We start from the raw sequence: 25,776 nt of genomic DNA on the forward strand, positions 1-25,776 counted from the left end.
ACAGTCCAAATAAAGATTAAGAGCACTTTTAGACATCCTTCAGAAAAAATCTTTTTTCTTTCACTTCATGCCTACAGCGTTATAGATTGTGTAAATTCTATTGAACAGGAAACAGGTAAACACATCAGGTTTGTGAAAGTGAGGAAAACTTGCAGAAGGGGCCCAGGAAAATAAGAATCTACTTAAAAGCTAATCTTAAAACCCCTTTTTTTCATTTGAGAACAGAAGTTTAAAATATTGTTTTTAAAACTATACATGTGATCTTAAAATACTGGAAATCTTCCTGCATCTAAAATTATTAAAAATATATAAATAAACCAATGAAAATATTGGTAATTTCCATGTAACATTATAACAATGTTTTCTTCATCAATATGCATTTTCCCCTCAGCTGTATTTAGAAATATTTCATAATTATTTTAGGTTGCTATATCTTAGTGGCTCTATTTGGCAAGGTTTTTTTACAAGAAAGCTGGGGTAATGAGAATATCTAATGACCAAATTCACACAAATATCAAGCTTCAATCCAAACCAGTACATCTTCAATTAATAACCATACCTGAAAATCCCCAGAGAAGCTGTTGGGCTAGAATATAATCAAATCCGTTTTTAGAAAACATCCTGTGAGCTACACATTAATACACTCAGTATAGAAAGAGTTACTAACTAGACAAATACAGGTCTTATTTTAGATTAAAAGTAAGATGTTTGTCTTTCAAAGAAATAATACAAGAAAATTTCTGTTTCTGCAACTGTATCAGAAATCTCTCTGATGTAATTTCTACAGCTATATAAATAAAATTCTTGACAGATTAAGATTTCTAAACTTGTCAAAACCCCCTCTAATACTTATTATTTATAGCAACATACAACTTTTTTGGTAGTGCAGTTATACTTTACAATTGTGCAGAATCATGGAATGAAGAATAATTTTGGAGGAGGTAGAGTGAAGAGAAAAATAGGATACTTGAATCTTGTAAAGAACTGTCTAATAGTATTTAAGAATTTCTAGAACATTTCGAAGAATAGTCGTCATATTTATTAACAAAAATACGTTCTCCTAATGAATGAGAGGCACACTACCAAGAATAAGTCCCTAGAAAAATATCATCTGCCAGAAGAAAAGAGAGACAAAAGTAAGAACTTAAATGTGACCTAAAATCTTCCCAGTAACTAAAAAGTCTAGAAAGACTTCATTGCAGCTCTGAGACCAAGCCTGGAGGGGAAGGAATGTCCTAGAACTCAGCAAGGGACTGGTTCAATAACATAGAGGGGGTTTTTTTTTCGTTTCTGTCACCTCTGCTATTTTAGGATGTATTCAAGCATATACTGTATTTTCTTTTGGTTGTTTTGCTCTGCTTTTTAATTTAAGCTTGCTTTCAGATTGCTTTGTGACATTCACTTGAAGAAAATTGTCTAGGAAAGTACATCTCAAAAGTCAGTTCAAGGTTTCATCACACAGAACAAGCATTTTTCAGTACTAACATTGCTGTCTTACATTAAATATTCATCCATCTAATCTCACTGTGGTTGTCTTGATACCTATATATTTCTGTTCTTTAAAAGTTACTAATAAAACAGTAGCTCCTTATGGTTCTATCCTAGATCATGAATATTCCCTGTTTGGATACACAATTTGAGGTAGTCATTACTTTCAACACTTTACATTCTGTTTAAAAACAGTACTGAGGGAAATTAGCAGTAGGGGAAAAAAATTAAACCAAGCATATTCTACTGCATTAATAGGCACAACATCCATCATCCAATATGCTGATAGGACTTTGAAAGTTTTGCTTTTCAAAATAAAGATTTGCTTTATAATAATTTCAAACTTGATGTCCTTCACATTCAGTTAAAGTCCCATATTTCGTATTTTCTATAGATTTTATATTGTTTTTAATATTTACATGTTTTATTCTATGCAAAAAGTCACTCAATTCTTCTATTTTTTTCCCAGGTGCTTTGCCATACTTTAAAAATTTATCATCTTGCCTCAGAATGACCTTATTTTTCTATTGGTTTTGATAATGAAGGAATGATCAAAACATGGAGAAAGGACAAGCTTTAGAACTCAACAAAAGGAGTAATAAAGAGAAATTTAAAGGATTGAAGGGGAAAAAAGGTCAGAACGCAGAAGAAATAGAGACTGAATGACTGAAGATCATGATAAAGAATATAAAGAAAAGCAAATCAAGACTATGAGTAATAGTATTCTACGTCCAGTTCTAATGTCTTCAGTATAAAAAAGAACTCTGATGAATCAACTCATTAAAAAAAAACCCCAAAAACCAGAAACAAGAATGTTTTCCTGAAAAGTAAATTTTCTAGACACTGAAGAACAGCTTATTTTTAAATAGTATTACTGTATGGTGAGCTAACAAGTGAATTGGTTTGTGGATTTTGTTTACGTGAAAATACTTCTGAGATTCAGGCTTCAAATTTACCAATCAAATGATAAACACAAGGGTGGAAATGTAAGTGCAAACAAACACTGAGAAGAATAAATGCCAAAAAAAATTAATTGTGAAGACATTTAAACATAGAGGCATCTTATCTATAGATACAACAAACTCCTTCACTAAGTCTTTTGGTCACGATTGGGAGTATTTCCGTAGGTCCACATTGACACAACCATAAACTATGAATTAAGACTCAGGAAACACATGAGGAAATTACATGATCTACAGTATGCTTGAGGCTAGACACTTAAACTGACTTAATCTGGTCCAAAACAAATGTACTGATGTGATCACTTGCAATTGTGAGATAAGAGATGATCCACAATACCAAAACCATGGCACAGCTATTGCATATGCAAATCCTATAAATACAACAGAATTAAGACTAAGTGGAAGAATACTATTTGAATAAAATTCTTCATCCTTGAATACATTTTACTAAATGAGTATCTATTGTTTTATCACAAATTTTCATCCTTCTTCCTTTGCCTTTTTGTTCATTTATAATTTTCATTTGTGTCATTTCCAGTTCAAGCAATATAGTCTATCATATCTTAATGGATTTTTACATGAGTGTCTTATTTATGGGAATGCAACTTCAAGAGACATTACTTTAAACTTTGGCTTAGAGCTAGTCTGTTTGAACCATTAGAAGTTGGTTTCACTATAAGAGAATACAAAAGACAGATTACCTCGGCTTTTGGCGGCTTCTTTCAAAGCAGCAAGAACCTCAGGCTTCAGGTCATCAGAGAGTAACTTTCCTTCCAGGCCAGGAAAGAGTGATCTAGCACACCATGAAAAAAAAGAAAACAAAAAAAGGCCCCCACACTTTAGCATCATTTATTTATGTTACTGCACAGACATTACCAGCTTGGTAATCATCATGGTAGAACAGTAGCATGCAAAGCAATCACATACATATGCAGAGTAGGGCTTTCAGTGGGCATTTTCTGACAAATGAAAAAATCCTACATTTAGAAGGAGAGGGTAGTAAGAAAGTAATTTTTCCAACTATTCTTCTTTTCAAAGCAGGTCTAAGCAAGTTTTCTTTTGATAGAAAAACTGGGATTAAAAAACTATTTTCACCTATTTGAATTGTAACCAAAAAAAAGTTAAAATAGTACCTACCATTCTACGTCTCTTAGAATTCTGTTTGAAAAGTGTACAAAAAACACAACACGTAATTCTAGAATGTCACACAGATCTGTGGATTTGAAAAGATTTGCAGATTTCAGATCTGTGATCAATAGTTAAAATTATTGTGCGAAGAGCAAGTCTCATCCTGCCCTTCTCTTGCTTTAGCTCTTAAAACTAGATCGCTTTTCAGGGCTTTGGTCTTTGTGAAATCAAAAATAAAATATCCAGTTTAATTCTGATCACAGGTATGTTCATTAGAGAAACCAACACAGAATCTTGTTCTTCCACAGAGTTAACAGAAAGAAAATTCCTAAGAGCTTATTTTACCTTCGTAGCAGGCTCCAAATTTGAATAAGAAAAGAGCCAATCTCCTAAATTGAAAGGGGTTTGAAACATCTAACATGCATAATTTATCATACTTAAAACATTAGAATTAAAGATACTTGATGCAGGCAAGAATAGAGGCAAAGAAAGCATTACTATTTCAAATTTCTGTTTTAGCACAGCTAGCAAGGAGATTTATGACTGTTATCATACGCTTTTGAATCAGTTTTACAAGGCCTATCAAACCAAGTCCACTACCAATGGAACATGGACTGGATAAGAAATACTGGGGTCCTCAAGTTTCAAAAAAAGTATCTTATATCTAGTCTGAAGCAGGCCTCTAATTTGTTAGTCTCATCATGGGAATGTTTTCCGTTTTAGTATGCTACCTTAACTTCTGGAAGGAGTGCAAGAACAACAAAAGATAAATCATCTCAATTGATGCTAAAGAACATTTATTTTAGAAAAAGACACTAGAATCACAGGCTCTAAGTGGTTTTAATCCCCTGATAAATAACCTGAATTGTTTAGAGCAAGAAAGATTATGGGTTTATGATTATGGGTTTAAATTTATGGAGCTCCTGGAGTGCATCCAGCAGAGGGCTTTGAAGATAATTAAGGGACTGGAACATCTCTCCTGTGAGGAAAGGCTGAGGGAGCTGGGCCTGATCAGCCTTGAGAGGAGACGACTGAGAGGGGACCTCATCCACATCTATATGTATCTGAAAGGAGGGTGTCAAGAGAGTGGAGCCAGGCACTTTTTTGTGGTGCCAAGGATATAGGCAATAGGATACGAGGCAAAGAGCCTCGGCAAAGAGAAACCAATGCACAAGAAGTTCCAGCTGAACACGAGGAAGAACTCCTTCACTGTGCAGTGACCACACACTGGAACAGGCTGCCCAGAGAGGTTGTGGAGCCTCCCTCACTGGAGATACTCAAGAACCATCTGGACACAATCCTGCGCCGTGTGCTCCAGGATGGCTCTGCTTGAGCAGGGAGGTTGGAAGGGACCACAGGGGGTCATCTGACCCATTCTGTGATTCTGATTAGAATATAGCAGAAAAAAACCAGCAGCAGACTTGAAGATATGCAAACTGTTTTCAAGAAGCATGGGAAGACAAGCTACCTGCATCCAGCTGCTTTTCTTTAAGATTGGCTGTCTATATGTATATTCAAAACACAATTTACATAAGGACCTCACTTGAAGCACTGTTTACCTTAATAATATCTCTATGGGCACACTCCAACCCACCTCTACTTCCCTTATAAACAGTCCACAGAGCAGGAAAAGCAACAAAAACAGGCCAAGTGTCACATTCTCTCAAGTTGAATGTCTGGAAATTAGTGGAACTCTGAGGCAAAGGAGAAGGTGGGATTATTGTAAACATACATGCAGGTAGCACATTGTAAGGGGAAACAGAAAGACAGCTGGTGTGTCTGGGTGACTTCAAGCCATACATCTTTAGAGATTATGTGGAGAATGGTCCAGATTTAAGAAGTATTTAATACATGCGCAATCCAGTACAGACATAAAAAGGAGTAGTCATGCTTTCTCCCCAGTGACCCCAAGCTCATTTATTCCAGCTAGCCTGCTCTTTGCTATCCTCTCCCCAGTGTCAGTGCAAGCTCTTTTGGCTGATGAAATGAGAACCAAATTGGAGCACTAGTGCAGCTGGGAAATAAGCAAGGAAAAAAGCTAATTGGAGAGGGACTGGAAGGAACAAAAGGAGAGCAGATGTAAAAGTACTACCTCACTGAAAGTAAGTGTTGTGATAAAAAAAACTAAAAACAGATGTAATCTCAAGACTTAAGTTTAATAAAAGCATTTATCATTACCTAATTTAATGAACTTCCTAGTATGCATATTTCTAATCTCCCCCTATTTGTAATTCCCAGAAGAAAATGGACTTGAAAGGTATCCTGAGGTATTCTCTTAAAGCGTAGATCACACAATTCTTTTATAAAGGGTTAATTGCAAATGGGTGTCAAATTTTTGAAATGAGACAGATGAACACAGACATACACATATATACAAAAAAAAGAGTTCTATCTATGCATTATTTCATCACAATACAGGCTGCTGCATACCTTGATTGTTGATAAGCAAAGAACAGTCTGAAGCTCTGTTTTAACATGTACCTTAAAAAAAAAACAAAACACTAACAAAAAACCCCCCACAGTATTACAAATATTAAGCATACCTGGGATATTCTTCTGAGGTTATGTAAACTACATCCTGTTCTGACACAGATGAGGAAAAAGGAATAAAATTCCCATTCTGTAAAGGCAAAAGCTCCAATCCAATCAGTTCACTATAGACTCCATCAGAAAGCACAAATTCTAAAAGATGAAGCTTTTCTTCAGCAGGTCCACTGTGTCCAGATTTCCGTAGCACTTGTCGCACTACAGTGGGAGTCACTTTTTTCACAGCTTTAGCAGTAGAAATAGTAAGATGCACTGCACTAGCAATATTTGCTGGTACCTTGGCAATCTGCTTCCCTGAATTCTGGAGGTAGTTGAGAACAGACTGTGTGTACTCCAAACTTTCATCCATTTCAGAAAAGTGCACCTGTTCCACCTTTATCCACTGATTACTCACTGAGTAAATAACTGTATGCTGGAGCAGGTCTTTAAAGAGAGGTACTACAATTGGTTTCCAGGGTACCCTAATTTTGTTCTCATCAGGCCATAACCTATAAATTCTTTCAGCTGACAACGGAAAATCTGAATTCTTCTCAGTCTCCATTCGTTTGATAGCTTCCAAAATAAGGGTGGTATATGCCTTAGGCACTATATTTACCACAAGAAGATCATTCCACAAAGCTGCCGGATCTCTCCACTGATCCAACTCTCGCCATTTGATACTCCTCCTATTGTCTGTGAGACCAAAGAAACCACTAACATGAACTGGGAGTCCAGTTTTGCTTTCTTCGCCTGGAGGCAAAGGCAGAAAACAAAAAGCTCTTCCTGAAAAGTCTGCTACGGCTCCATTTTCCTCCTCATTAGTTGCTAAAGACATGGCTATTCCAATTGTAGGAACAAATTTCAAGTCATCAGCTAAAGAATCTAGCTCTGTACACATTCCTCGACCACCCACACAATTACACACTAACCAAGATGTTTTCTGTGCGTCTTTAACACTCTCATCTTCTACAACTATATTTACATGGTATGTCACACATGTTATACTATTGCTTGGAACTCCCTTACAGTACTGATTTATTGCAGTTCCTAGGATTTTGATAGAATTGGGTCTCTCATGTTTCAAGGCCTTGTTCTCGCTGGCAGTTACTCTAAAAACCAGCCTCTCTGTTCCATCAGCTTCCCGAATGTGCAATGAAACGTCCTGAACACTCTTCAGGAAAAGCAATACTGTGTCCGCATCTGCTCTGAAGGATTCAAACAGCTCCAGAACCTTCTGTTTGTCGTAAACATTGCTGCTCAGTTGGGAGGGCTGCAGGCGAAGTGGGAAACGAAAAAAGGTACCAGGGAAGTTTCCATTCTTAAAGGTTTCCTTAGTGCTGCCAAATACACCAATGAAAGGTGCAAATTGGTCAGTAAGTTCATTTATTTCCTTGCTATCTTCTTTTAGATTCCAACACTGGCCTGACTCATGAGGTCCAAAAAGGGTTTGATGGGGATCAAGCATTCCAATCTGGTCACCACTGAAGATGCTAGGGACATCTGTATACATAAAAACCAACAACTATTAAAAATCCTAAAACAACATACTTTAAAAGTACAGTGTTAAGGAACAAACTTTAAAAAAGCAAGAGAAAAATATTCTAAAACCATGATGAACTGAGTATAATGCCCAGGGAACCGGCTGAGTGACCATCCCTGAAGGTATTTAAAAGACACATATACATGGCCCTTGGGGACATGGCTTAGTAGCAGGCTTGGTACCTTTCAGCTTACAGTTGGACCCAATGTTCTTAAAGGTCTTTTCCAACCTACATGATTCTGTGATTCTGATAACATAATTCAGTGCTTACTGACAGGGAAGAAACAAGCACACACCTATTCTGCAATTGAATATATAAATACTCATTCAGCTATTTGAATTCTAGCAGACAGAGAGCAACAGCAAATACAATTACTTTCAACTACATACTTTTATGTTTCCAGCATTTTCAAGAAAAAAACCATCTAATTTATTACAAGTGTGTTCTATTAGATTCATACTTTGCCGATCTTGAAGGCTGGCAAACAGTAATCCTGTACATTTAAAAGCACAAATTCCCAGAATTATCAAACCACTGAATGTATTAATTTTATTCATGCTCAGCTAGGCAAAATATTGTTAAAAAATATCATGTATCTTAAAAATTCACTTCACAAGGTAAAAATTTTTATTTCAGCAAAACTTTGCCTCTTATTCTATACTATTACAGGTGTGGAGACTGTAAGCATTATTCATGCTTCTTCTGTACCACAATAAAACATTCTGGGAGAATAATATGTTTCAAGACTGAATATTACCTGCTTGTGAAACAGTATGTACTATCTCTTTCAATTGTAAATGTGCATATACCTCTATTACATAATATCTTTTCTAGCAGTAAATAAAAATCACTACTTACTATACAAAGAACCTGCAAAAGAGTTTCAGTCTAGTGAGTAGAACTTCCACACTTCTGCTTGGATAGCTACTATATATTATGAGCCTCTATAAAATAAGCACCAGTGTATAATTGAAATACCAGTGTAAAGGAATGTGCATTTCAATATAAGGGACTAAGTAGATAATGATGCTAATAGAACAATCTTCTTCAAAAACATTCAGAATCAAATAGATATCTTACAGGATTGCAAAAAATAGGAATGCTTCATAAGAAAATCTAGCCATGTACTAATTTTAAAACGCATTATAGAGAAAATATTAAATGTTCGTGAATATCTAAAGTAATTTAACTATTTAAAACTTCAACATTTTCTTTTTAAAATAACTACAAAGAGTACCTGTTATATGATAAACTGAATTAAAGCCAATTCCAAATCTTCCAACTTTCAGGGGATCATCTTTCTTCCTGCTTCTTGCTATTTCCTGTATACCATGCCAGTCTTCAGGGGTGAAAATGGCATCATTGTACGCATAAAATGCTGGCCCTATAATAAACAGGCAAGAGTTAAAAAGATGACAGGAAGAAAACTATTTAATGTTTAAAATTTCTAGGAAATGAAGTCACAGACCTGAGAAAGCATTTCTTTGAAGTATGCACGTGCAAATTGAATGGGGAAGCTATGACTTAAGCTGACATCAAATTATGACTGGTAATGAAAAAAAAAGCAAAATGCAAAAGCAAAAGCAAGGAGATGAATTTAACTCTGTACATGGTAGTTAGATTTATATTCTGATGTGGTATTTAATTCTTGCATCCACATTTTAAAAGAATGATTCTGAAAAACTGAACAAAAAGCAGAAAACAATGAAACTTCTGAAAAAAGTACCATGTGGCACAAGACTTAAACTCAATCTGTTCAGTCTATCGAAAAGATATCTGAAAAATGTACTAGTCACAGTCCAAAGATACCTCCACTGGAAGGGAATATAAGGCAAGATATAACAATAACCAGTGTCTAGAAAGTAAGGCAGACAAATTCACATTAGAAGACATAATAAGGCTGATTAATGACTGAAAGAAGCCAGAAGAAAGAAGTGGATCATCCGTCATTGAAATCTACAAATCACAACTGAATGCCTTTCAGGATGACTATGCAAGGTAATTTGCTTGTTAAATACATAACTGACCTTCATCTCACAAAGCCATAGTAAATGATGTAAAATGATGCTAAAGTTTCAATAAACTGTATTTGCAGTATACAGGCAATATGGAGCAACGCTGGGTGTAAGGGCAAGAGAAAAAGGATGGGGAAGAAAACTGAACTGCCCGGACAATGCTGAAATGTAAAGGGCTATGGTCATCTTTACATAAAGAACTGGTGTGCTGGCTTGGGCTTCTTGGTAGCTGGGGGCTGTATTTTGGATTTGTGCTGGAAACAGTGATGGTAACACAGGGCTAGTTCAGTTATCATTGAGCAGGGCTTACACAGAGCCAAGGCCTTTTCTGCTTTTCATGTGGTCCAAACAGCAAGGGGGCTGGGGGTGCATAAGGAGCTGAGAGGGGACATAGCCAGGACAGCTAACCGCAAACAACATGCATATTGAAGAACAATGACCACATTTAATAAAAATTATATTTACCCTGATATTGTGCCATGTCCTTGGACCATAATGTTTCTGTTCCATACTGAGTTTCATCATATAGAAACCTAACCTCTGTGGCACCAGCATCTTCTGCATTCTGTATCAGTTCCTGAGGCAGAAAAAAAATAAACAAAACAAAGTGTAATGCAGTAATACATATTCTAGCAATGGCTTTTGAACTTAAACAGTAGAAAATAATAAGCAATTGTCTCAAGTGTAATTATTTTCATACTTTTCAACCAAAATGGTTTTATCCAGTTTACCTGCATGAGAATAGGTATCCTTACAAAACAAATATTCAGACAAATACTATAAATGTGATTTGAATTTGAAGCTCAAGTACCATACAAAAGCAGTCACAAAGCTGAGAAACAAGCTACTAAACTGTTACTACTATATTATCCTGAAACAGAGCTGTAGAAGTCTAAAAACAACACAAATGTGAGAAGGAAAAAAAAAGAATTTTCATATTTATCAAAGTGTACTGTTAAGCCTTTACAAACAGTTGTACAACAACAGTGAGGCACCCATCCACAAAAGGGTAATACACAGCACTCTTCTTTACGTCAACTGAATTAAGTTCAGGTTAACATTTCACAGTATGAACCAACCATTCAAGGGCCACGATGCTCACACTTCTAAACCCCTTTGACAAAGGGCTGCAAAACAGCTCTGACCAGTAGCTCCCTAAGCCATGAACCAACAGAGCAGCGCCCCCGTTGATTTAAACCCACAGACTGGAAAGAGGCTTATATTGAGTATTTGTTAAATAGTATTAGTAGTGGTGAGAGCTATGGAAAACTACAATGTCAGTAAACTAGTTCTGTAAACACAACCATTAATAAAATATGCCTATTCAGTCCCGTTCTCATCAACGGCAGACGCGTAAGCATGGTTATAAATACCTACGGGATTACAGCCTCACACAATGCTCTGTTTACACTGAACCATCCCAGGGTATCAGGGCTCCAGATATATAAACACGTGTGTATGTTCATGTGGGTGTGTGCAAGGCTGGCACATGAAAGTACTTCAGCTGAATTGAAAAGCAACATAGATACATCACATGCAATCTATTCATAGACATAATTTCATTCAGTTATGCATAAAAGACTTGATAGCAAGATGAGCTTGTACTTAGAAAATTCCTCAACTAGCAGCAAGTATTTCAGATTAGGTTGCATTCAAATATACTGTTGAGACTAAAATAACCTCACTGTTATCTAATATCTGGTTCCAAAATTATAACCCTTTGATTTTGCAGTTTGTGACAGTATGTTCGGTCTATAACGTATATTATATTGTCACTTCTACATAATTTTGAAGTATTATGAGATAGCAAGAAATATACCTACAGTTAAGCATAAATAAGAAATGTTTAAAGAATCTTTACAAGGTGTTTATATGCAGTTCTTCTTCTAAAAGAACAATCATGACAGTTCTTCATGAAGATAAAGAAAGATAGCCCAAAGTCTTCAGAAATATTAAATACTAAGTATGGAAATCACCATGTAGTCAGACTTGCATTCATGCTGTGGCACATGGGGTAACTGCTACATTCAGCTGTAACAGCATTGTATCTGAAGAATCAAAACCCTGAAATAAATTTTAAGGTATCAGCAAAATTCCTGGTAGTAATCTCTCCCTAACAATCTGTTAACCCTAAACTGTAAACTATGAAAATAGCATCATTTCTAGTTTTATATTTACCTATCTGATTTCTAAGGACATTACCTTATTTCTTCATGTTGGAATGAAAGTTTGGGTTTACAATGTTGACGAGATCTGAACCCTTCTTAATTCAAATACATTTTACAGATGCAACTAGTACTGAGAAATAATAAAAATGTAAGCACCCTCTTACAGACTGTAACAGACAGTACAGACACTGCTCAGAATGTATCCAGGAAGCAGTTTGCCAAAACAGTTGAAGATAAGCTTATCTTGGGCATTCCCACTAAGCATAATCAGCTTCTAGTTCCATGGTTGCAAACAATACAACAGACATCAGGAACTGTCATCATCTATCAACATTTGTGTGTTTTGTATGTATGTATGCATAGATAGATAAGACAACTTTACCAGATTCCATTAGTTAGAATCTAGTATTCCCATACACTAAGAAAATTAGGTTCCTACCACCCATGTGATGAAGCATGCTGGATGAGAAGTCTAACATCCAACTAATCACCCCATATGCTCTTAAAAACAAAAAAATCAAACTGCCATTTTCAGATATTAACATAGGAAGCTATGATAAATCACACAAATCATCTTCTACTGAGCAAACTCAGAAATGTTTAAAGGAAAAAAACAAACAAAAACCATACAAAACACACAACTCGCTTTGCCTTGTCCACACAAATGGAAACATGTATCTCCTGTACTACTGTAAATAAAAGATAAAACAACCATAAGATTTTCTGGAAAGTGTTAAACTTTGGTATTATGTCATGCATATTAAATGATGGTTAAATACGCTATTTATTGTCTACCTTAAGAATCTGTCCTCCCTCTGGGTATCTTCTTAATATATCCTTAAGAAAATCAACAAGTGGTGGAGTTGTTTGTCCAAAACGACCTAAAACCAAACAAATAAATTTTAAAAAAACCCCTGTGCATTATGTTACTATGCACCTAATTTCAGATTAAATAAAAAACCACTAAACAATTACTGCCAACTTAGATAACTTCTTTAAACTAACTTAAGGCCTGTTACTGTAAAGTCTTGTCTTTCCAAAATCAACTGTGAAAATACTACATTATAAATCTTTTAATTAAAAAAAGTAAAACAGCAGTTTTGATGTTAAAGTCAACAAGCTGTTTCATATCTAGATGAAATAAATTTGGAGGCTGTCTTTGCAACAGTTATACCACAATTCCAACTACTTGATGTTCAAAAGTAGGAATTACTAAAAGACTACTATTTTTTAAGTAGCAGGACAGTATTCCAGGGCAGCAGTGGCTCTAACTCTTTTACAGCCAGTGATGATCCCTACTGACAGCTACACACAGGCACAGAAGGTTTTGGCTCTAGTGTCCACCTCCTGTTCTGACACACTTTGGGCATGGACCTGGTGCCAGTTTTGGTGTTGCCAGAGCTTAACCCTGGAGGGAAAAGAGTCCAAGCATTATGAACATCTGCTCCAAGAGAAAAAGTTATCACAAAATTAAAGGTTCAGTACTCTTCAATTCAAACTCCGGTCTGAGGCTAAAGGGCAGCTCCCTTAACCAAACCTCTAAAACATGTGCTTCAAACAAATAGCAATGATGCAATCCTCACAAGGAAAACAGACCCTAATGATGCCCCATCTAAAGCGTCCTTATAAAATTATTAACAAGTAATTATTCTCTCCCTCTCTTCTGCATATACGTGTGTTATTGAAGCACACAGAATCAAACACGCATATTATGTATATTCTGGAATAAAACACTAGGAAAAAAAGCAAAGTGGAAAAAAGAGGACAAATAAGAGTTCTATTTGCTGAGAAAATGTCAAGCAAAAACATCAAATATTTTGTCTTTAAAATTTTCTTGTGTCACTTTATTTAAGGTAATTTAATAGCATCAATGAAAAAAATAAGCAAGAAATTGCAACTGACAGTTGAAGGTGTGTGAAATATTTTATAACTTTTGTGCATTTTACAGAAGTATATGAAAGTCAATATGCATACTTCCAAAATAAGGTGAATTCATCAACTGAAATTATCTAAAATCAAGAAACTAATCTTCTCTAAGTTAGGCAGGCAGGTGGAAGTATTTAAACAACACATTTCATTCACCATGGGAACCACAAAAACAGACAAATAACTTTTAAGTGATAGGAATGAAGATAGACTTTGTTCACTTTAAATCTAAGAGCAGAGCTGCTCTATGCATGTCACAACAATTACTCTGGCTATAGATCATTATTTACTGCATCTTATCAAAGGCTGAACTGATTTTTCTTGAGTATTAGGTCTGGTCATATTTAACACAAAACTGGTACCACAAATTTCAAGTAGAAACTTGTTCTGCCATAAAGGCAGACAAGCACTCAGGAGCCCAGAGAGTCTGTGCAGTCTCCAACCTCTGAGGATTTCCAAGCTCCACCAGATCAACCCTCAAGCAACCCGGTCTGACCTCAGAGCTGTCCACACTTTGAGCAGGAAGGCTGGAGTAAAAACCTCCTGATGTCCCTTCCAGCATGAATTCTTCTGTGATCATATGAAAAAATCATGTGGTATTTGACAGACACCAGCAACGAATGAGCACAAAGGGGACACAGATGATCTTCAGAGTACTTCAGCAACCCATGTGCTTGGTCCTACTGACCATGCACTTCCAAGTGAGAAATTCAGGGTATTTCTTGATTCATCTGCTCTAAGGAAAAATCTCTGAACTGAAAGACTCTGGAATGAACACAAAAGGCTGATACTAAAACCTTCAGATGTTTTAGATTGACTTACATCAGAACTGTGGGCCAGGAAAAGTTAAGCACTTTATCTAGATATAGACAGCTTACAGTGAAATCTCTAAGAAAATCTCCATTTCTAGGCACAAAAATACAGTGCCAGCTTTTCTTTCCCATTTAAGATTTCTTAGGGCCACTACACTTTATTCTCTATATACTTGCATGGTGGAAAATAAGACTTTTTTTATTTAGTCTACCACAGCCTACACACAGCAAAACATCAGAGCAAGCAGTCAAGAATGAGAGAAAGAAAAGTGTTTGATGTCATAGAACCATGAAGTCCATTTTTATAGGTGTTTTCTAATTACTTCAGGTTCTAGAGAATGTGAACATGAACTTCTGACTAATACACAAACTTCCCTCTGTTACTAAAAATCCATAATCCAGTTCATGGCTTGAACAGGCTAAGAAATACAATATTTTGTGAGACCAAATAAAATATCTGCATGAAAAGAACAGTTTCCTTCTTCATCCTACCATCCCATTAGCATTTATTTCACTGCCTTACAATAAAGTTATTGTGAGAAAAATACTAATGCTAGCAACCAAATAAAATAAATATGACAAATTTTAATTAGAGCATTTCTGAAGATATTCAGTTATCAAGACACCACATGAAAAGATACACCTTCAGTTTTCTTTAATAAAAATGTAAATAACAGACAAAATCAAAAGAAAACCAAACTATCAAAGAAAAAAACCTAAAAACAACAGAAGAAATCCAGAGATTTTTACCAATATCATATTTTTTTGCATGGTGGTTACTGAAAAGATATCCTTTCAGTATCTGAATTGTTTTCAAGTATTCAGCTTATTTTATATGAGACAAGGCAACTACAACACTACTGAAAGGCAAGTCTTACTGATTCCAAAGGACAGCAACAAGCTAAATTCTACACATTATATTACAAAGAAAAAAACAAATACCAAGGCACTTAAAAAAGAGAAGCCTAATTTTTCTAGAGTGGAATGAAAAGGACAAGTGACAAACCTAGGACTTACATGAAAAATAATTGCTTCACATTTAAAGAAGATAAAAATTTCAATTAACGCCATGTTGCATCAGAAAATGCTTTGAGCTTCCAGTTTATAAACAGAGACAAATATTTTCCATACCTCCTCCTTTCAACCCTTTTGACTGAAGTTTCAGAAAAACTTGATTTTGAGACTTCTGAAGATCCACAATCTTGATATCATCAGATAACTGAAGGAAAAAATAAGACAGATATTGGTCAGAAGTTTCAGTTTGTTAGTAACAGGACCAAAACAAATCAGGTGGAAAAAATGCCTATAGAAGCATACTAAGAGCATGCCATGGCCCCTTGTTTGTACATTTGAAAAAGTTTTGTATTCAGGGAAGTTCTGGAAGCATAAAATGAAAGCATAATTGTTCTAAGGTGAATGACCATAAAAAAAAATTAACATATACAAGAAGTACATAGTCTGTACTCCACAAGTACATCTGGGTATGCAATTTCACAGGGGGCTTAAACTAAGCAATATCAGCTCAAAGCAGCTAGCAAGATGCAATGTGTAGAGACAGAAGTGTCAGAGAAACACCCCTGAAGAATTTGACAGCCTCATCCCCCATTACCTCTACATGCAGACCGGTTGAAGGGACCACTGAAAGTCATCTAATCCAACCCCCAGTGGACTCACCAGGAACATCACTGAGAAACTGAGGCAAACTAAGCAACACATTCCTTAGCAGCCATTGGGAAAACTATTCAGTAATCATAGCACATAATGGTTTTGCTGCACTTCTCATTTCATATGATGTGTGTCTCATTCATATACTAAGTGTTGTTACAAAACTCATATGTTATCCTGCATGCAACAACAATAAATGCCAAATTAGAAGGCCACTGCACTAATTAGGATCTATATTAAAATATTATTATGTGAAATTATATGATTATATTAGTCTCAGTTTACAGCAAATGTTGGGACTACTTCCTCACTTTGATGGGTAAAAACAAATCACTAGAAAGCAGTTGGTGTTTACACAGACATAGATGCTTACAATCTAACTACATTCAATAAGCAAAAGACAGCCCTAGTCCAGAGTATGTAATCATTATTTAACAACAACAGTAATAATAAAAACTTACATTCTTTTTTATTTACACCAGTTTTAAATAGTGATTAAAACAACAGTGGGTTTATAATAAAAATGCAGAAATATTGTACTTGAGTTGAACTTTGTCAAGACATAAAATTGGGTATAGCTACTCTGAAATCACTAAAATAAAAAAAACAATCCATGGAATGCTCTAAACCATCACCAAGCATTAAAGGGATAGAGTAACTGAATATTCTAAGGTACAATTTTTGTACCAAAACACCACTAGAAACTTGGACATTGAATAGATCCAGATCGATAATTTATCACTGTAAGGACCTATGAGAAAAAAGGTACTGAATTTTACTTAACATCTGTAAATTGCACATAACAGTTCTAAAAAAAAAGGGGGAAAAAGATTTATGGATTAATATTCTACTACTCAGAAAATTAAAAAATAATTTGGTCCCAATAAACAGGAGTTCAAAAGTTTATAAAGTATTTTCAAATTTTCTACAGTACAGAATAAATGTTCCCATATAAATTCCAGTTTATTATAAAAAATAACCCAAACAAACAGAATAGCAATTACAGCCTGCTTACTGACTGTTCCCTGAAAAAGATAAGTTTTCTGTGCTAGTCAGATCTTTGCTTCCAGGCAAATTTTAGAAAGTGGTACAGAGTTTGTCCTCCAAAACAGGAAGGCCTGGAGAGAACAAAACCAAGGACGCACAAAACCAGACAAGAAAACAAAAGATAAACTACACAAGGAGTTTGCTTCAAACCTGAGCCCTCAAAGAGTACTTGTGTTCCCCAGGTTCTTAAAAGTTTCCTTAAAACCAACACCTATATCTTTCTTTGCATCATAGAATGGTTTGGGTTGGAATGGGACATTTGAAGATCATGTAGTCAAACCCCCCCTCCCACCATTGCCATGAACAGGCACTAGATCAGGTCTCTCAAAGCTCCATCCAACCTGATCATCAACACTTCCAGTCATGGGGTATCCACTATTTCTCTGGGAAATTTTCAGTGTCTTATCACCCTAATGCTAAAAAGTTTCTTTGTGCCCAATCTAAACTTACCCTCTTTCGGTTTAAAGCCATTGTCCCTTGTCCTATCACTTCAGGCCTTGGTAGAAAGTCTCTTTCCATCTTTCTTATAAGCCCCCATCATATACAGAAAGACCACAACAAGGTTTCCCTAGAGCCCTCTCTTCTCTACGCATTTGCAAGTCCCGTTGCCCTATTTAACACTAATTTCCAACCTCCTCTCTCTCCTCTTCTTGACTCTACTCATCCCATCCCATCCCACCAGGTCTCCAGGTTCCCATTTCCCAAGAGCACAGCCGGAAGCACACCAAGCAGTACTGAAAGACTGACACCAGGTTGATGCCTTCAACAGAACAAGGTCATTCATTCATTCATTCGACTCTCTCCTGTGCCCAGACCTCAATTTTTAACTTGTCACTTTCATCTCACTGTGATGTCAGCTCTGGTCTTGAAACTGACCAGAGTGGCAGGAGAGCAGAATAAGCACATCAGCACTCTCGGGTGAATTTCTGCTCTACCCAACAACTCCCCAAAGAAATTAGGATAAAACACAGGGAGAACATCAGGGAAAGGGGGGGGGGGAAAAGACACAAAAACTCAGGTAATAAAAGCTGGCACCATCAAGAGCGGTATGAGGGTCGTCCAAGCACGGTCGACCTCCGTGCTTCCCACGAGAGGAACACCTACGGGCACGCCGCGCTGCCCACGCGTGACACAAGAGCAGCCGGGCGGGGACTTCCCGCAGCACGGCGCTGTGAGAGGCGCCGCGCCCGCGGAGCTGCCGCCGCCCCGCCCGCCCCTCACCTCTCTGCCGCGGTGCCACAGGCGCTGCTCGGCGGCGGGCAGCCCGGCCTCCGCGTCGATCCGCCTCTTCACGTCCCGCACGGCCGCGGACGGCGGCAGCTCGAAGGTCCTGCAGCCCAGGCAGTCATGGAGGACGGTCACCCGGGCCAGCCTGCGGCAACACGAGATACCAGATGAGAGAAGGCTCGCAGCGCCGCCGCCCGCTCGCTTCCCCCTCGGGCACCACGGAGGCCCGAGACGGGCGTCGGAGCCCGCGGGGTGCAGGGATGGGCGGGCGGGCAGGCGCTCTCCGAGAGGAAGCGGCGGAGCTGATCCCACAGCCTTCCCTCCCCGCCCGGCCCGGCCCGCACTCACATCCCGCCGCGGCACACAAAGGACCGCTGCTCGCCCCGCCACCGGCGCTCCCCGCACGGGGAAGGGGTGGGGCTGCGCCGCCAGAGATCGGCGCCGCGGAGGAGGCGGGAGGAGGAGGCGGGGGCGGGTGGAAGTGCCGCCCTTAGAGCGGCGGCCGTGGCTGCGGCGGTGCGAGGGGCCCCCCGGGCGGGTCCTCAGCCTCGGCGCACGGAGGCGTGTCCCGGCTCCCCGCGGCCCGGCGCGCCCAGGGCCCTCGGGCGAGAGAGCCCGGTCGCCTGGGGCGAGAGAGAGGCTGCAGTCGCGTGTACGGCGTGAGCCGTGACTGAGGATGAGTTGCAGAGATGGTACCGCCGGCACATCCCTCCTTAGGCAGGGAAGCATGCTGGTGTTTCACGTAATTCACAGCATTCAGGCACCACCGTATGGATCACACAGAGTTACGGCTGAAAAACTTCATTGTTTCTCAAGGATGCAAAACACAGAAGGAAACGTACTTTTTCTGCTCTTTGTCGGAGAGCCTGTGATAGGTCATAGACCCTGCCTTACCTCACAAGCGTGTACGTTAAGTCCTCACACCATTCAAGACTTAAGGAAAGTGCTCTTGCTCCTGAAAACTGAGCCTTAGTCTGCCTGTAATCCCAATAAATTGAGAGGGCAGTTTGAGAAATTTATGGAGAGGGCCAGCAGAAAGGCTACTGTTCATCGTGTACAAAGTTCTGCACCCAGGGCCATGGGCTGTGCATCAGTGACGGGCGAACAGCAGCCCTGCTCCAAAGGAGCTGGGGAATACCAAGCTTTCCAGATCACGGAAAGTGAGTGTCTGCTCAGTGCTGTTGAGGCTGGATCTAGGATACTGCGACCAGAACATAGTGGTGTTTTGGGCTTCCTTTGCTCCCAGGCAGAGGGTTACTGGCGCGGTCAGGGGCCCAAAGCACGCGACCTACAAGGAGTATATGGGGGGCTGTTTAGTCTGATGACGAGGAGACCATAGGGTGCAGTATGGTAACATCCTGCATGTACCTGAAGGGCAGTTTCAAAGGCCGTGGACCTGAGTTCTTCTTAGTAGTGCAAGACTAACAAGGGGCAGTGGCAACAAACTGTAGCTTGGGAGGTTCACATGAGACAGCAGGAAAAATCCTGTCACTAGGAGGCGAGTTGTCTAGAGGTACTCTTCATTGGGGTGTTTCAAGGCTTAGCCATGACTGACCTGAACCAATACTGATCCTCCTGCTTTGAGCAAAAATATGGACTACAGACCCCCGTCCAACAGTTCCACTTCATTCCAACACTTCCATCACTTTCGATCCCTGGCTAAACTAAAAACATTTATGACTTTACTCAGTGACAGGGAGTTAAAACTGATACTTGACAACCAAAGGCAACAGAGTTTCTGTGGAAGGGCAAAAAGACACAATGAACCTTTGCAGAAGTGTATCGAGCTAAGAAAAAAAAAAAAAAAAAGCCCACTAAAATTGATACAAGACTAAAAAAACCACAAAGGTCAGGTGGGTCACGATCCAATACAGTATCTAAGTAGAGTTTTGCCAGTGCTACAACTGATTTCATTCATCAGCAATATTTGTATATGGAATTCTACAGGATTATAAGAAAATGTTGAAAATATTGTGGGTCTGATCATGCTTTCACCAGAAATAACACAAAAACAATTTTAACATAAACAATATGTCTCTCTTCACGTTTGTTTAGGACTCTGTTCATTTCCCTATCATTTCATCTTTTTAACTTTCCTTTTTGTTACATCCTCTTCAGAGTTTGTCATCATAGAATTTTTCCTACTATGTCCAAAAGAATGAGAAGGCTGCTTTCTAATCTCTTAATGTTTATCTTTTTATATCTTAATACCTGCAGAAGGGTACGTTATGAGGGACACAAATGTGGATGACTGGGCAAAATGGAATGAGTTGAAACCCAATGCAGTTCCATCCGCATTAGCTACTAAAATAGTCTCCAGACCAGTTGTGAAGCACCAAGCCACATGGGCAAAATCTAATTCTTCTTCTCTGCCTGGGATCACAGGAGTGATTTAGCCTTTTATGAAGCATGCACAATTGTTTGCATGGGACCCAGGAGAGGAACAAAGCTATCTCAGGTAACAGCCACCTCTCCATGTGAAACTTTTCAAATAGTGGGACACATTCAGGGCCATGGACTGTCCTGCTGTCAGTGCCAGGCTGAAGTCCCCCAAACTATGCCACATCGCATGACAAGACAATACTCACAAATTATATCCTGTGATGATTTAACATTGATATTGAGGAGAAAAAAACTTTGTGTACCACAGATTCTGTCTAGTATGTGACCTCTTTAGTAGAAGGGAAGAATTGGGAAGAACTGGTAATACAGAACTGGAACCTTTCAAGGTTCTGGACAGAGGAGTTGGACTCTTGAGCTCTTGGAAATTAGCCATGTCTGTTCTCCTCAAAAATCTGACCCCCTTATTTTTTCCTGATATCTAAATAAAAATATCCTAGAAATTGATGATACAGAAATAACACTGACTGAAAAAAAAAATTACATGTTTCAACTTTCAGATTTTTGCAACAACAACAACAAAAATAAATTTTAAAATCTTGCTTATCCATTTGAAAAGAGAACTTGGAAGCTCAGTAATCCTAGCAAAGTTCAAGGTATAATGTACAAATTTGTTATGAAGAACTACTAAAAATGATTTTACATCACAATGTTAAAAGAAATTCGTTTGACCATACCAGCTAGGAATTTTTTAACTACCCATAGTGGTTAAAAAAACCCCCCTAACTTTTGTATATAGAAGGGTTGGGTTTCATTTGAAATTTTTTTTATATTATATCTACAATTTCCTATGCTGACAATTTTATAACCACTTTTCCAAGCAGAACAGCATTTAGATTTAAAAACACGTATGGAAAATTCTCCTGTGGCTATAAATAAATTCTGTTTAGTTCAGAATGAAGTCATATAACCCATATAAGAAGGGACATGCAAAAGAAAAAAATTGTTAAAATTTTAACAGTCTCTGTAACATTAAATTATTTTTATAAAACAAAATGAAAGCTGGTTTCATAGTACAAGTTCCATGAAGACAGAAAATTCTGCATTGCAGAATCACCTCATATTTCCAATTATTTAAAATAAGACTGCAGTAGCAGAAAAAGATGGATGCAAGTCCCTTCCATCCTGTCAGTGTGATTAGAAAGATGGAATGGAGTCCACAAAAGGGGTGTATGGTGCGATAAGAAACAGACATGGATTGGTCACTCCTGCCAGAGGAAAACCGCTGCAGTACAGTGGCTTCCAGCGCAGCAAGTAACCTTCTGCAGTGCTGGCAGGAAAGCAGCAGTGACTCAACAACTTCATCTGGGTTTGAGACAGTGCACACCAAACTTAAAGCAAAACCTTCTATGACACGGCAAGCACTTACCTCCATTCTTAAATCAACTCCTTAATTGTTACCAGCAGATGTTTTAAACATTGCACCATATCTATTTCCCAGCAGTCAGAGAACACAGATTGCACTGGTCTATAGTCACTGCCAGGAGCTTGCTTTCCCCCTGCTTACTAATGCCTTTTCAAGAAGTTTGAAAGTAAGCCTACCATTTGTTGATGACACATGTGCTAGTCATTTGCAAGCCACCCCTTATTGTACAGTTTCTGTTTCATTTGAATAGCTCCACTAACAGAAAACATCTAATTCTTTTCTAGCTAGAGTTCCATGTCATACAAACAGCCAAAAAAATCCCCAACCTCTGGCATGTGAAGTGTTTGATTCAAACAAAATATCTAGTTTTCCCCTCAGATCTATTACACAAATTGGGTGTTTTGATGAAACTATTTTATTTTAGGTTGGTGCAGTGAGTTTAAATAAATATTCCTACTTTGCACCCCTCATGTGAAACCACTATTATCAGTTTCTAAGCAAAATATCTGTATGATCATAACTTAGTCAAACACTGAAGAACTGAAGAATTATCTTATTCCTTTTGCAAGCTGATTCGTTTCTAAATGTCAAGTATCAACAGAACAGGATACTTTTGAATACTACTAAAAATGAGTAAAACATATAAGGGCACAGAGACCAGGAACAGACATTTGTTTTCATCTAATGATTTTGATCTCTCTGTGATTTGCTTTAGTGTTCAAGTGAGTTCCTTGGTGGCACTAAGCAAATTATAATGGAAAATACTTGAAAGACCTATAAAACTTGTTTCAGTTTATTCTTTGCAAATAAAGAGCAAAACAAGAAGACACAAATTATAAGATTTCAAAATCTCAAATGCTGAAGGTTAAATTTCCTCTTTGATCCACCTTTAAGAAAATACTACTTAAAGCTAAGTCCTTGAAGAGACAACTCAGCTATAGCACAGTAACCATCACTCCACAAATTTGAATTGCTAAGAATGACGGAGTTTTCAATTCCAGATGGTACAAATAACAAAACACCAGTACAAAATGTTTGGCATTTCAAATTATGCAAAAGATTAAACCAAATTATAAAAATAAACTCCCCAATTGCTCTTTAGGGATCGCAATAGGAGGGACTACAGTGTTGCAAGAACTGCTGTTGGCATGCGTTTTTTAATAAGCAATATGTTAAATTACTGGTGGTATTTTGTTTTGGCCTCGGTGCCAATAAAAGGGCCAGATTTAGAACATCCACTTTAACCTTGAAACATCAAAAGAGCGGAGCCTAAATTTGCAAATTAATTTCAGAGCCTAATGTAGGCTCCTAAACATCTTCATGAATCCAGGCCTAGGGTTTTTGCCTCCATTTAGGACACAGAGTCATCAGGTTATCAAAGCAAGGCTTTTTCCATACTACCTTAAGGCATTTTCTTATTATAATTTCAGAGCTAATGGAGCTACTATCATTCCACTGAGGAAAATCAACTCAATAACTAAAAGGACCCTCATTACACATGCATTAAACATTTTAAGAAGTATTTGCTGATCCCTGTTTTTTCTGAATACTGCATCTAACCATGTTCTAAAATTTCATAACATTTTCTAGGCATCACTGAACAGTATATAGAGAAAATTAGAATATGAAGTAGAAGGAAACTACTACAAGACATGTAGTTTTTCTAAATTGTGAAAAGACACAACTTCAAGCACTTCTGCAAGTGTCTCTTCATCAGATAGTGGTTGATATCCAGCAATGTCCTTCCAGATAATCCTAGCTCTTTTCCACTTCTGTATCAGTTCTGTCTCACTCATAACACATTCAGTTCCATACAGAAATATAAGCTACAATTTATCCTTCACAAAACAGAAGGACAGGTGGCACAGAAGAAGAAACATGAGTCACATGTAAGGCCTAGTGAGAGGAAGGTTGGAAAAGGGGAACAAAGCACACAGGTCATCCTCTTCTGGGTAAACAAAGAGAAGTGAAAAAACCCTCAGAGATGCCCAAATGTATAAGATTTGGATTAGAAGGGCCTAGTTAACTAACCAAAAGGAAAGATTCAAAGCCCCACATTTTCTATCCAACAGTGACCTGGCAAAGGAAGTATATAACTTCCATGAATTTTCACAGAATTCCCCAGGGAGCCAGTGGAGCAGACCCTGAAAGAGTAATCTGCTGTTGCTATCAACAACTGTCTAACACAATGCAAAGCCCACCTTCCTAACACACAGGAAAAAGCAGAGGTTGTACATTAAGGAACTGCACATCAAGGGGGCTTCTGCAGACTGCAGGGCTGAGGGTGGAAGCTGTCCTCTTCCTGCAGGTCCATTGACAGCAAGTAAGAACACTTCTAATTACAACTTAATGTTTCGTAACTTACAAGAGATAAGTAGTAAAATTTGTTTAGACACTGTTCACACAAAGAACTTGCTTTGCGTTTTAGCTGTTGGCAGGATTATACATTCAACCCAGTAAAACAGCATGTTGAATTCAGAGTTAGACAAGCACAGGAAGGAAACTTTCACTTGTTTTCAAAAAACGCTATAGTGAATGGAGACTGTAAATTGAAAGCTAGACTATGAACCCAATTAACCACAGGAGTTTTTTCAAGCAGTTCTCATTAATTTCATGGTGACGATTCATAAGTAATTGCAGCAGAACCTGGCACCTAAGTATTATTTTGTAACGTAAGAAATTAATTTTACCTTTAAAAATAGTAATTTTTTACAAACACTAGACAAGTTTCAGACTTCTTTAAATTACTGACCATGGGTGTTTGAGCAAGAACATGCCAGCCTAACAATAAATTCTTTCAGAAGATTTTTTTGGCTTTTTTTTTTTTTTTTACCTGTTCTTATCCTCCATCTCCATTGTCTCTTCTTCTTTGATATCTTCTTGATAGGAACATGAAGCAGATATTTGATTTATAAATTAGAAAGTTATTTTTAATCCTTTTTGCTTATCATCTCTTCAGTGGACACCAGAAAGCCCAAGCATATGGAAGTCAACTCAGTATTCACTCCATCCCTTATCTTCCCAAGATGTCTCTGTTATCTCCCCAAGATGTCTCTGTGCCTCACCAATTGCTACTTCTCTGGTTTTCTTTTAAAGCCACTTGCTTAATTGTTCACAGGAGTTCATTTTCTTATCATCAAGAACAGATGTAACAGGACAGATTTCAGAAAGCAAGGAGGTCTTCTTCACTTTCTTTAACTGAATTCAGGCTATATTCTTGTGCAATTGATTTGTATTTATCTTCTAGAAAAGGAGTGGAATTCTGGAAACTGCTGTTTCTGCTTTGTCTTCCTTTTTTGTCTGGAAGCAGGCACAGTTGGAAGAGTATTAGTGAGGCCTAAAATCTAACATGTCTTCTCCATCACACCTGCTAGAAGATACTTCTTAACCTCAGCTCAGGAATTCTGGAAGAAGAGACACAAGGGAAAAGGGGAGGGCCATTAATACAAAACAGAGTTGAACCAAAGGGTATGAAAAAGCCATTTCCTTTGAGGGCATAGCTGCA

General features: G+C 37.9%; 1 protein-coding gene across 1 annotated transcript in view; it reads right to left on the reverse strand.

Annotated features, from left to right (window-relative positions):
• SACS (sacsin molecular chaperone) overlaps positions 1 to 25,127 on the reverse strand; it is a gene marked incomplete at both ends in the record, with an annotated part of 37,478 nt that extends 12,351 nt beyond the window's left edge. Inside the window, 8 exons of the mRNA XM_082279296.1 lie at positions 3,152 to 3,243; positions 6,122 to 7,604; positions 8,883 to 9,029; positions 10,126 to 10,237; positions 12,624 to 12,709; positions 15,698 to 15,785; positions 18,500 to 18,650; positions 25,105 to 25,127. Of these exons, the coding sequence (XP_082135422.1) occupies positions 3,152 to 3,243; positions 6,122 to 7,604; positions 8,883 to 9,029; positions 10,126 to 10,237; positions 12,624 to 12,709; positions 15,698 to 15,785; positions 18,500 to 18,650; positions 25,105 to 25,127 (2,182 nt within the window). The remainder of the gene's footprint in view (positions 1 to 3,151; positions 3,244 to 6,121; positions 7,605 to 8,882; positions 9,030 to 10,125; positions 10,238 to 12,623; positions 12,710 to 15,697; positions 15,786 to 18,499; positions 18,651 to 25,104) is intronic.
• Positions 25,128 to 25,776: the final 649 nt, after the last annotated feature.

The sequence above is a fragment of the Coloeus monedula genome (assembly GCF_965178545.1).
Source record: "Coloeus monedula genome assembly, chromosome: 3".
NCBI classification, from domain to species: domain Eukaryota; kingdom Metazoa; phylum Chordata; class Aves; order Passeriformes; family Corvidae; genus Coloeus; species Coloeus monedula.